The sequence below is a fragment of the Sciurus carolinensis genome, chromosome 11 (assembly GCF_902686445.1).
Source record: "Sciurus carolinensis chromosome 11, mSciCar1.2, whole genome shotgun sequence".
Classification (NCBI taxonomy): Eukaryota; Metazoa; Chordata; class Mammalia; order Rodentia; family Sciuridae; genus Sciurus; species Sciurus carolinensis.
Window position 1 is genome coordinate 64,313,809 of NC_062223.1, and position 12,705 is coordinate 64,326,513.

General features: G+C 37.5%; 1 protein-coding gene across 1 annotated transcript in view; it reads right to left on the bottom strand.

The window, feature by feature from the left end:
* Positions 1–12,705, bottom strand: part of Parva (parvin alpha) — a 150,460-nt gene that overhangs the window by 31,833 nt on the left and 105,922 nt on the right. The window contains exon 5 of the mRNA XM_047516544.1: positions 20–160. Within this exon, the coding sequence (XP_047372500.1) occupies positions 20–160 (141 nt within the window). The remainder of the gene's footprint in view (positions 1–19; positions 161–12,705) is intronic.

Sequence of the window (12,705 nt, forward strand, 5' to 3'; positions counted from 1 at the left end):
TTTTTTTGGTACAACTCACAGTCTACATTCCACTTGATGCTCCTGGGAGGAAGCTTCAGGGTTTCGTTGATCTTCTCCAGGACCGTCTGCAGCTTTTGCTTTTGAGCAATCTCTGACTGGGTGACCTCAGCGACATTTAGTTTCTCACTCTCAAGTTTCTCTGGGTGACAAAAGAAAAGAGAGCAGCTGTTATCCTGGGTGGTAGACAACCTGAATTCACGTACTTATTCACTCATTTACACACCGATTCACCAAAACAGTGGTCCCCAGCGTCTGCAGGGAATTGGTTCTGGGATCCTCCTACATATACCAAAGCCCGCAGAGCTCAGTCCCCTATATAAAATGGTATAATATTTGCATATAACCTGTGTACATCCTTTCGTACACTTCAATCATCTCTAAGCTACTTATATTACCTAATAAAATGTAAATGTTATATGTTGTTATATTGTGCTATTTGGGGACTAATAACAAGAAGAAACATCTGTACGTGGTCAGTGTAGATGTAATTTTTATTGGATATTTTGGATTCATGGTGGGTTGAAGGCACAGATACAGAGGGCTGACTGTATTGGCACCTACTGGGGAGGGACACTATTCCCCATGTGATGTTGCCACTAGTGGCAGCATTACCATGAAAGCCTTTAGACTGGGTCTTCAACCCAGGACCACAGAAGTGGGGCACTTAACCTATTTTGTTGTATTTGAACTCTGGTCCATCATCCTTGGGTATCTCTGTGCCTACTGGACAGCCTCTCTGCTTCCCCTGGGCAGAATCAGTTGGGTCCTTATTCAGGACAGTCTGTCTAATTCCTCTATAGGACATGTGTCACACCTGATCATATTTATCTGATTTAAGCAATTTCTTTTCCTTTTGTGCCCACCTGGAAGGTAACGTATTTGACATGTCATATTTCATCAGTTCTAAGGCACACACTTTTCACATTTTAACATCCCTACAATCAGGCTGTATCTTACAAGTGATGGCATCGGACTGCTGCTGCTGTCAGCCAGGTGGGAGGCATGAGAGTTATTACTGCCTCCACACACGTGAACTTGGCCATAGCTCTTTGTAAGATGACCGCTTCCATGTCTCAATAAACTTGCAAGGGCACTTTCAGAAAGTATAAAATAAACATTCTAAGCAAGAAGAAAGCATTGGGGAAGAGTTCAACGAACGGGGTTTCCTTCTAAGTGGTGTTTATACAGTGGTGTGCTTTCAAAGCAATGATTCTCTTATGCAGTGACATAAAACACAGCTTAATCACTTTATTAATCTAAATCTGTACTTTAATATATTACAAAGAACAAAACAAAACAAAACCCCTTGATTGCTTAATGGGAAATACATCACCTGCTTCTAGATTCACCTAATCCATTCTACACAACTCATTTGGGATTGATGGAACTGATGCTCCAAAATGTGTTTAAATGGCTTTTCTCTGTAGTTTTGAGGGCTGCCATACCAACAAATTAAACTTGACATCAGTGATTCCTTTAGTCCTTACAGTATTTATTTTGGGAAATTGTAGCTTATACAAGCCAAGTGCCCCTTGGGTAATTCTTTGAAGACGAGGTTGCCCTCTGGGGAATTTCTGTGGTTCTGTGATTTATCAATCCTTTTCAGCACCCTGATAGAATGATCTCAGGTGGTGCCCATCTATGATGCCTGAAAGACTCTCTTTCTTTTCTCTTCAGTTGTTTGAAGTCATCCTTCATCCCTGAAGTTCAGGGATTTAACAAGCATAGATCTAAATGTCTCTCTCTTGATGGGTAAACCTTGAAGAGAACCTGGCTGCCTTTCCCATCTTCAGGCTGAATTCTTATCTCGGATCCCCTTCTACTAAAGAAGATAAGCTGTTTTCCCCCATTATTTTTAGATGATGTGATTGTCTCTATAAAAGCCAGTTGTTTTCATTGCACACTGTAATGACAAGCTCTGGGGAGAAGCTGCCCAAAACGCTAGGCTGAGAAACTTCTGAAGCCCTATCTTGGCTTGGAGGAGAAGACTGCTGGGACAGATTACTGATGACTGTCTTGGGAGTGGGCTGGGTAGGCGAAGAGGAGAGGAGTGGCATGAGAGCCACTAATTTGCTGGCCCTGCTGTATTACATCATTGTCTATGAATTTTCATATTCATAAGCCTCTGTTGGCATTGGACTTCAGAGTGGATAGCTTAGGTTTCTGTTTTCTAGGTCAACAATTTTTTCTTGCATTGTTGTTCATTTCATTCTTGTTTTTTAAAAAATTGGTGTGCCATAACAGGACATGTACATTTGGTCTTCCCACCCACCCTCTTCCTGGCATGGAGTTTCTAAAACTCTTGTGATTTCCTGAATGGAAGGCTAATGGAAGCATCTTTTGTTTTGTTTGTTGTTGTTTTTGTCCCCAGTTCCTGAAAAAGCTCTGGAGTGATGAAGGTTGCCAGGGGAACCAACCATGTGATGAAAGCATTGGTACTTTCAGTCCCCCTACCTTTGGGAGTGGGAGGATTGAGGACTGAGGCAACACCAGTGGCCAAAGATTTAATCAATCGTGCCTACATAATGAAGCCTCCCCAATCCCTAACCAAAGGGGTTCAGAGAGTTTCTGGGTTGGTGACTACATCAAGGAGCTGGAGGGGGGAGGCTCACAGGCACCTCTTCCACATGTTGCCCTGGGTATTCCTTTAATTTGGCTGTTCCTGTATCTTTAGTAATAAACTGGTAAACTCAACTGCCCTCCTGAGTTTTATGAGCCATTTTAGCAAATTATTGAATCAGAGGAGGGGTAATGGGAAGCTCTGATCTATAGCTGGTTGGTCAGAAGTATAGGAGGCCCAGCCCCAACAGGGATTGCCATCTGAGGTGGGGCCAGTCTTGGGGGACTGAGCCCTTAGCCAGTGGGGGTTGTACTCATTCAGGTTATTCAGTGTCAGAATTAAATTGTAGGTGTCCTCAGAGAATTGCTTTGTGTGGAGAACCCATGCATTTGGTGTCAGAAGCGTTGTAAGCATAGAGAAATAAATAGGGCCTTCCTGGATTTGACTTGACACCTTACCTGCTGGGGCACTCACTGTTCTTCTGTTTCCACCAATGTTTTTAACTAATCTATGATAGTCTAAATTATATGATCTAAAGTTGTAGTGTATTCTTCCTAGAATTCCATCTTTTAGCATCTGTCATTGCTTATTTAGGAGAAGAGTTTTTATGGCTTTATTTCTTTTGCATTACGAAGATTTTAGAAAATGTAATTCTGCTTTACTTTTTTCCACTTTAGTCATTATATTTTGGCTTTATCTTCTTTAATTTTTGTTGGATATTTTAATTTAGACATTGATATTGGTATTAAGTGGATTTGCATAGAGAATATATCTCAAAGCAATCTTTATTAACAGACACAGAAGAGTTCTTCATCATCCTTTTTTAAAAAATGAAATTCGACTCCCCAGTATCTATCCAAAGGATTTAAAATCAGCATACTACAGTGATGTGGTCATATCAATGTTTATAGCAGCTCAATTCACAACAGCCAAGTTATGGAGCCAATCTAGTTGCCCTTCAACAGATGAATGGATAAAGAAATTGTGGTATACATACACAGTGGAGCATTACTCAGTCATAAAGAATGATTTTATGACATTTGCTAGTAAGTGGATGAATCTAGAGACTATCATGCTAAGTGAAATAAGCCAATCCCAAAAAACCACAGGTTGAATGTTTTTGTTGATATGTGGAAGCTAAACCACAATAAAGTGGGGGAGGGGAAGAAAAGAAATTCAATAGATTAGAAAAAGAGGAATGAAGGGAAGGGAGGGGGATAGAAAAAGAAAAGACAGCGGAATGAATATGACACAATTTTTTTATGTGCATATCTGAATACACCACAGTGAATCTTACCATTGTGTACAACCACAAGACTGGGGTCCTAATTAGAAGAAGATATATTCCATGGTTGTATAATTATACCAAAGTGAAGTCTACTGTCATGTGTAACAAAAATACATATTTTTGCCACTGGTTTTCCCCCATACAAACACATCAATAGTATCTTTCTAGGTCAATACATATGTATATGCTCATTGTTTTTACAAACTGCTTACTATGTCACAGGGCTTATTACATATTAGACCATTCCCCTGCAGATGTATAGTGAAGTTATAGCCCACTTTTCCTTATTTGCAGTAAAGTTGCAATAATTCTGCATGTATTACTAACTGATTAGTGTTGGTAAAAATACAAGCTATTTCTTTACAGATTTTCTTCTCATATCTAGTCATCTCACCAAATCCCCTCATTACTTCTTTTATTACTTACTTGAGTCTTCAGCATTTTCTGGGTATGCAAGTAAGACAAAACAGTCATCTCTATTTTGCAAGCTTATGAGACATTTCAAAGTGGCATTTTAAAATAAAAGATTTGAGAACCTCTTCTGCTATTCCTATCCCTTACTTTAAAATATTTAACCCTCAAATTTTAAGAGGTTCACTCAAACATTTCTACAGTGAAACAGCAATTTCATTTAACGTTGCCAAGGATTTAAAGATGATTTCTTTTTCAAGACTCCTAGTTTCCCTCTTTAGTTATGTTAGGTTAATATTAGCTAGCTTTTTGATTTTTTTTACTGCTGGAGTTTTATTTTCCCAGGAAACTGTTCTTGCATGTTTCCACAGTTCTGCAAATTGTTCATAATTAATTTTAGCTTTTAACAAAATATTAGGGCCTTGTGTTTCTGAGCAAGCACTCTACCAGCTGAGCTATCTCCCCAGCCCATTTCAAAATACAAAATGATTTAGAAATTTTTCTCAGATTATTTTGTGACTATTTAGTTGTCCTAATACACACTGTATTAATGTTATCAAACAATTAGAATATGTAAATACTCTTTCCAGTATAAGTGACTCCTGAATTAAAATTTTTAATTTAATCCATGTGCAGTTGAAAACAATGAGAATTCTCCAGTTTGTAGGTGTAGCAAGTGCTGTATGTAGGCCAGAGCGGTTCATTATGTTGTCCAAAATTTCTTTATCTTCATGAACTTTTTCTTAACATATTAAGAGAAATGTGTTAAAAATCTACCACTGTGATGGCAAATTTGTCAAGTTCTTCTTGAAATAATTATGGACAATTTTGTTTTTATCAGTGTATTATAATTATATGTAATAGTGGAATTCATTATGATATATTCATATATACACATGGCATAATTTGCTCTGATTCTTCAGTACTTTCCCTTTTCCTTCCTTCGTCCTTCCCTTTTCCCTCTTTATCTACTCTTCTATTTATTGACATTATAATAAATAATTGTGCATTATACATAATAATGGGATTTATTTCAATATATTCACATATGCATATAGGATGATTTTGGTCAATTTTATTCCATAGTTGTTTCCCTTTACTTCCTTTCCTCCCTCCTCCTTGATCTCCTACTTCTCCTCTCCTTTCTCTTCTTCTGAGATCACTTTTTGTTTTTTAATTCCTCTTTTCCTCTCTAGTTTCTGCACAGGAGGGAAAATGTTTGATCCTTGACTTTCTGGGTCTTGTTTATTTCATTTAGCATGATGTTCTCCCGTTCTATCAATTTTGCTGCAACTGACATAAGTTCATTCTTCTTTAAAGCAGAGTAGAATTCCATTGTGTATATATCACATTTTCTTCATCCATTCATCTGCTGACATACAGTTCTAAAACTGGGCTATTGCATTAAATATTGGAATGCACACATCTCTATAGTGCTGACTTCAGTTCTTTTTTGTAGTTTTGATTTTAATTTCCCTGCCTACTAAGGATACTGAACATTTCCCCACATATTCATTGGCCATTTTCATTTCTTCTTTTGAAAAATGTCTGCTTAGTTTATTTGCCTGTTTATTGACTGGGGTATTTGTTCTCTTGGTGTTAAGTTTTTCTGAGTTCTTTATGCCTCTGTCAGAAGAGTAACTGGCAAAGATTTTCTCCCATTCAAACAGTTCTTTTTTCATGTTCTTGTTTCCTTTGCTGTGGCAGAAGCTTTTAAACTTGGTGCCATCCCACTTAACTTTATTTCTTGTGCTTTAAGGTTCTTGTTAAGGAAGTTCATGCCTTTGCCAATATGTTGGAGTGTTGACCCTGTTTTCTTCTAGCAGTTGTACAGTTTCTGCTAGAAGGTCTAATTCCTAGGACTTTTCATCCACTTTGAGTTGGCTTTTGTGCAGGGTGGCAGATAGGGGTCTAGTTTCATGCTACAAATTGATGTCTGCTTTTCCCAGCACCATTTGTTAAAAAGGTTGTTTTTTCACTTTGCTTTCACCACCCGTGCAAAGACGAGATGGCCATATATATGTGTGGGTTTGTCTCTGCGTCTTCCATTCTATGTCACTGGTCTTCCTATCTGTTTTTATGCCAGTACTATGCTGTTTTGTCACTACAGCCCTCTAGTATAATTTGAGGTTGGGAATCATGATGCCATTGGCCTTGTTCTTGTTGCTTGGGATTGCTTTAGATATTCGGAGTATTTCATCCTTCAAGTGAATTTTAGGGTCTGTTTTTTTCTAGTTCTATGAAGAATTCTGACAGGGATTGCACTGAATCTGTACATTTCTTTTGGTAGTATGGCCATTTTAACAATGTTAATTCAGCTTATCCAAGAAATGGAAGCTCTTTCCATTTTCTAATATCTTCAATTTCTTTCCTGATTGTTTTATAATTTTCATTTTAGAGGTCTTTGATCTCCTTGGTTACATTTATTTCTAGGTGGGTTTTTTTTTTTTTTTTTTGAGGCTATCATGAATGAATGAAATTGTTTTCCAGGTTTCTCTTTCATCAGGTTTGTTATTGGTGTAGAGGACTGTTATTGATTTTTGCATGCTGATCTTATATCCTGCTACTTGACTGCATTTATCAACTCTAAAAGTCTTCTGATGGAGTTTTTTGGGTCTTCTAAGTATAGAATCATATCATCAGCAAATAGTGATAATTTGACTTCTTGTCCTGTTTGTATCCCTTTAATTTCCTTGTCTTGTCTAATTTCTCTGGCTAAAATTTCCAGAAATACAATGAATAGGAGTGCTAAGAGTGAACATCCTTGTCTTGTTCCTGATTTTAGAAGAAATAATTTTAGTTTTTTTCCCATTCAGTATGATGTTGGCTTTGGGTTTGTCATATGTAGCTCTGACATGTTGAACTAAGTTCCTTCTAACCCTAGTATTTTCAGTGATTTTAACATGAATGGGTGCTGAAATTTGTTGCTTTTTCTACATCTATTGAGTTGATTATATAATTTTCTCCTATTTATGCAATGAGTCACATTTATTGATTCTTGAATATCGAACCAACCTTATATTCCTGGAATGAAATCAACTTGATCAAGGTTTACAGACTTCTTAATGTGTTTTCTAATGTGGATTGCTAAAATTTTATCAAAGAATTTTGCATCTCTGTTCATCAGGGATATTGGTCTATACTGTGTGTGTGTGTGTGTGTGTGTGTGTGTGTGTGTGTGTGTGTCGTTATCTGGGTTTGGTATCAGGGTGATACTGGTTTCATAGGATGAATTTGGGAGTGTTGCCCTTTCTACTTCATAGAATAATTTGATGAGGATTGCTATTAGTTCATTTTTAATTTTTATATATTTGACACACAGAAGTGCACTTAAGCTTAAATTTTTGGTATTTCTCTATTGATTTTAATTGTTTATTAGTATAACACGCTTTGATTTAAAGGCAATATTGCATTATCAGTATTAGTTTAGCATGTGCCATTATGTCCACCCCCTTTTTCTTTCCACCTTCTTGCGTTCTCATTTATTAAAACTGTCTCTTGTAAGGAGAATTTAGCAATATTTTGTTTTGCTATGTAGTCTGATCATCTTTGTCTTTGAAGTGGATAAAGTCAATTTACACTGACTGGGTTCTGCTATATATTCAGATTCATCTCTACCAGCTTGTTTGAACTCTCTATTTATTTTGTTTTTCCAGTTCTCTCCCCCTTCACCATCCTTGCCTTCTTTTGGATTAAGGTTTTTACTCCTCATTCCTTTCTCTCCCTAGTAGTGGTAAGGAGGCTACACATTCTCTTTCTACCATTTTAGTGGTTACATAAAAAAAAAAAAAAAAATTATACATATTTAAAGTTTTAACTAGAATCTTTAACTATATGCTAAACAGCACAACCATCTCAGCTCACTGACTCTAATCACATGCTTCCTCAAGTACATGCTACAGTTGTATGGAATTCTATTTTCACTTTTTAATTAACAAATCAGACATTACTGTGATTACTTTATATTTGTTCAGGTATGGCTTTTATCTATCCACCAGAGTCATCTTTGCTTGCTACTTTTTTTTTTAAATTGCATTTCACATATTTCTTTTGGGTTCATCTTCCTTCCTCTCTTACTATACCCTTTTTTTTTTTTTTTGATAGTGGGGATTGAACCCAGGGGTGTTTGACACTGAGCTACATCCCCAGCCCTTTTCATTTTGAGACAGGGTCTCGTTAAGTCTCTTAGAGACTTGCTAAGTTGTTGGGGCTGGCCTTGAACTTGAGATCCTCCTGCCTTAGCCTCCTGCACTGCTGGGATTACAGGCGCAATTCACTGTGCCTGGCTATACTGTACATTTTTTTATTAATACTAGAAAATTTCCATTCATTATGTCCTCAGATATTTACCATACTCCTTTTCCTTGTAGAATTCTAATTAGTAATAGGTTGGATATTCTTAGAATGATGTCTATGTTTTAAAATTTTCTTTCTCATTTTTCACTCTGTAGCTTGCTATACTGCATTCTGGATGATTTCTTTCAGTCCATTAATTCTTTTTGTGTCTGATTCATTGCAGTTTCTAATTTCATTATTACATGGTTTTCCATTTCTAGAAATTCTATTTTGTCCCTTTTCACATCTACCTGTTCAGTTTTGATTGTTTCTTTTTTTTTTTTTTAACCATCCTTTCAGTAGGCTCTTAAAACAAACTGAACATGATTATTTTGCATTTTATTACTGAACAGCTTCTAATATAGTATTTGTGGGATAACTATGGTTTAGCATTTCTGTTGCCAATGTTCATAGAAGCTTTCTACTCATGTCTTTGGTGATTTCTGATGTTGAGCTCATCTTCCTTGGAATTTTATCTCTGGGAGTTCTTTGTCGTCTGGGTTTTGGGCTTAAGAGTTCATTTGTCTTTAAAGGAAGGAACTATATTTCCTTCTGGCTTGGGCCACGGGTAACCTGGGATAACTTTTAACTATATCTCCAGCTTGGAACTTTTAAAACAACTATTTTCATTATAATATTTTTATTAGTGCATTATAGTTACACATAATCATGGAGTTCACTTTCATAATATTCATAAATGCATATAAGATAATGAGCTCCATTTCAATCCCTGATACTACCCCCTCTCCTCCCCTTCTCCCTCTCCTAATCCCCTTTCTCCATTGGTCCTCTATTAATATTTTATTTGGTGCATTACAGTTATACATAAAAGTGAAATTTATTGTGCTATCTTCATACACATACATAACATGGTTTGGTAAATTTCATTCTGCAGTTCCTGCCCTTCCTCATTTCTCCCCCTAAAACCTATTCCTCTATTCACTGTTCTTCCTTCTATTTTCACGAGATCCCCTTTTAAAATTCCTTAGTTCTCTCTACCTTCTGCATCTGAGAGAAAACACTCAGTCCTTGACTTTCTGAGTCTGGTTTATTTCACTTAGCAAGATGTTCTCTGGTTCTACCCACATGCCAGCAAATGACATAATTTCATTCTTCCTTATACACAATAAAATTTCATTGTGTATGTGTGTAGGTGAATATGTGTGTGTGTGTGTGTGTGTGTGTGTGTGTGTGTGTGTGTATCTCACATTTTCTTTATCCATTCTTCCACTGAGGGACACCTAGGCTGGTTCCATAACTTGGCTATTGTGAATTGTGCTGCAATAAACAATGGTATGCGTGTATCACTACAGTATGCTGATTTTAGTCCTTTTGGATAAATACCAAGAAGGGGACAGCTGGTCATATGATGGTTCTATTCCTAGTCTTTTGAGGAATCTCCATACTGCTTTCCAAAGTGGAGTAATATAGTCCCACCAATAATGTATGTGTATACCTTTCCCCCATATCTTCCCCACATTCATTGTCATTTGAATTCTGGATAATTTCTATTCTAGCTGGAGTAAGAGAAAATCTCAGGGTAATTTTGATTTGCATTTTCCTAATTACTAAGGATATTGAACATATTTTCATATATTTATTATTGACCATTTGCATTTCTTCTTTCGAGAAATGTCTAGTTCATTTGCTTACTTTTCTTTTAAGTTTTTTATATTAATCTCCTGTTGGAAAAGTATCTAGCTTTGTACTTTTAAAGCGACATTTGTAGTGTGAATCCTAGCCCTACATCTGTGTGGATGCAGATTTTAACAAAGAATTATCAGGGGCAGATTCTCCTTTCTCCTTTCCTCCACTTCTCTCCCCACCTTACCCATCTTTTTTTTTTGTTTGTTTGTTTCATTTACACCCAAGGCTGAGACAGACATTTATCCTTATTGCTTCTCACTGAAAGTGCTGTCCTTCAAATACTGGTTTTATTCACTGGTCTCTGATCCAGTCCCCTTTCCTGCTTTGACTTGACTCAGGCTTTGTCTTCTGACCCTGGATGTGTAACCCTTTATACCTCAGATTGCAAACTATTAGGAATTAGCACTTATCCCACTGGATTTACACTTCCTTGTTGCTTTTGGAACCAGAAGAAATTCTTCTGGTTCCCTTTTTGCACCAGTTTAGTCACGCCATATGAAAATATGTTTATAAAGGCTTATCCGGCTTTTTAAAGTGTGCTGTACTAAGATTTGTCTGAACATCTAGTCTTCGTAATGTTGAAAATAGAAATCTTCTTTCATCTCTTATTACATTAGCTGGAACCTCTAATACACTATGGTAACAGTCCTTATTTCTGACTTGCTCCTAATTCCATGTCTTTGATATGCCACTATTTAATATTTTTATTGTTAGGTTTTGTTTGATGGTCTTTACCATATCTGGGTAGTTTCCTTTCCTTCCTGCTTTATTTGGGATAGCTGCTGTTGAAATGTATCAAATATTATTTAATACCTACTGATAGATTAATTCAGTTTTACTCTAAAATATATTTGCCCTCAAGTACTTTTTATGAGCATGGAAAAAATCCAAGCTGTGAAAATTATCTCTTCATTTCATTGCAGCCCAACATTTCCTGGTCCCATTCCATGGGGAGAATTACCAGAGATAACCTACATACACATATGTGTGCGTTGTGTCCCTCACATACACACACACATACAGAGTGACATGACACAATGGTCTGTGCCATTTCCTTCCTTCCTTCCTTCTTTCCTTCCTCCCTCCCTCCCTCCCTCCCTTCCTTCCTTTCTCCCTTCTAAGTTTATTTATAAATAAACTTAGATATTTTAAGCTGGGTGTAGTGGTGCACACCTGTAATCCCAGTGGCTTGGGAAGTTGAGGCAGTAGGATCCCAGCCTCAGCAATTTAGCAAGGCCCTAAGCAAATCAGCAAGACTCTGTCTCAAAATATAAAATAAAAAGGGCTGGGAATGTAGTTCAGTGATTAAGGACCCCTGGGTTCAATCCATGGTACCCCCTCTCCCCCAAATTAAGAACTTCTCTACTATTTACTGATGAAAGGAGAATAATAAGCTTTTGAGTTTTGGCAGGGGAACAAGGAAATGCTTCCTACAGTTTAAGAACAGCAATATATGTCGTCTTCAACAACCCTAGAATCGATGACTATTATTGCAAGACCACCTTAGGGCAGTGCCACCCAATAGAACTTTTGGCTGTGATGGAAATGTTCATTTCTTCACTGTCCAATATGGCAGCCACTAGCCCCATTTGGTTACTGAGAACCTGAAATGTAGCCAGTGTGATGGAGGAAATGGGTTTTTAATTTTAATTACTTTCAATAGCTGCACATGGCTAGTGGTTATCATATTGAACAGCTTGACCACAGAGGCTTATAATTCATCCTCCTGGTTTTACACAAAAGTAGATCTGAGCTGCAGAGATACGTGCTAGTAGTGGAACCAAGACTGGAACTCAGATGTCCTGTCTGCCTCTTCATTCCTGTCTCCATTTTAGCACAGATGCCACTTCAGTTCAAGCACTTCTGGGCATGGAAAGCAACCCTCAAAGCCAGTGTGATCAAATTCTTCAAGAGGCTGTGCCTCCTGGGTTTTATGGTGCCACTGCCACCCGACACCTCCACATCGAGTCAGCCTGGTTTTCCTCTAGCCGCTCATGCCCTATGTCACTAGGACTTCTTAAGTTTCTCCCCATCCACGCTGCCTCTGCTCTAGTTCGTCATCATTCCTGCCTCACAGGGAGATACTTTGCTGGCGTTTCCTCCAGTGCCTCTATGCAGGCCTCCTTAGGTTATCTTCCTAAGGCCCCCTTCCTCACCATGTCCCTCTGCTCGTAAGCCATCAGGAGTTACCACTGCTCAAGCGATAGTCCAAAATTCCTAGTTCCAGGTCCTCTACTAGGTGGGAATCACTGTTATTTTAAATAAACTTTTCAATAGTTTTCAGATTTATAGAAAAGTTGAGAAGACAGTACAGACAGTTCTTACCCAGAACCCTGTCTCCTTGCTGTTAATGGCTTCCATTACACAGTATGTTTGTCACAGTTGGTCCTGGGTATCCTTGGTATGTGACAATTAACTCCATATTTTTTTTTTTTGATTTCAC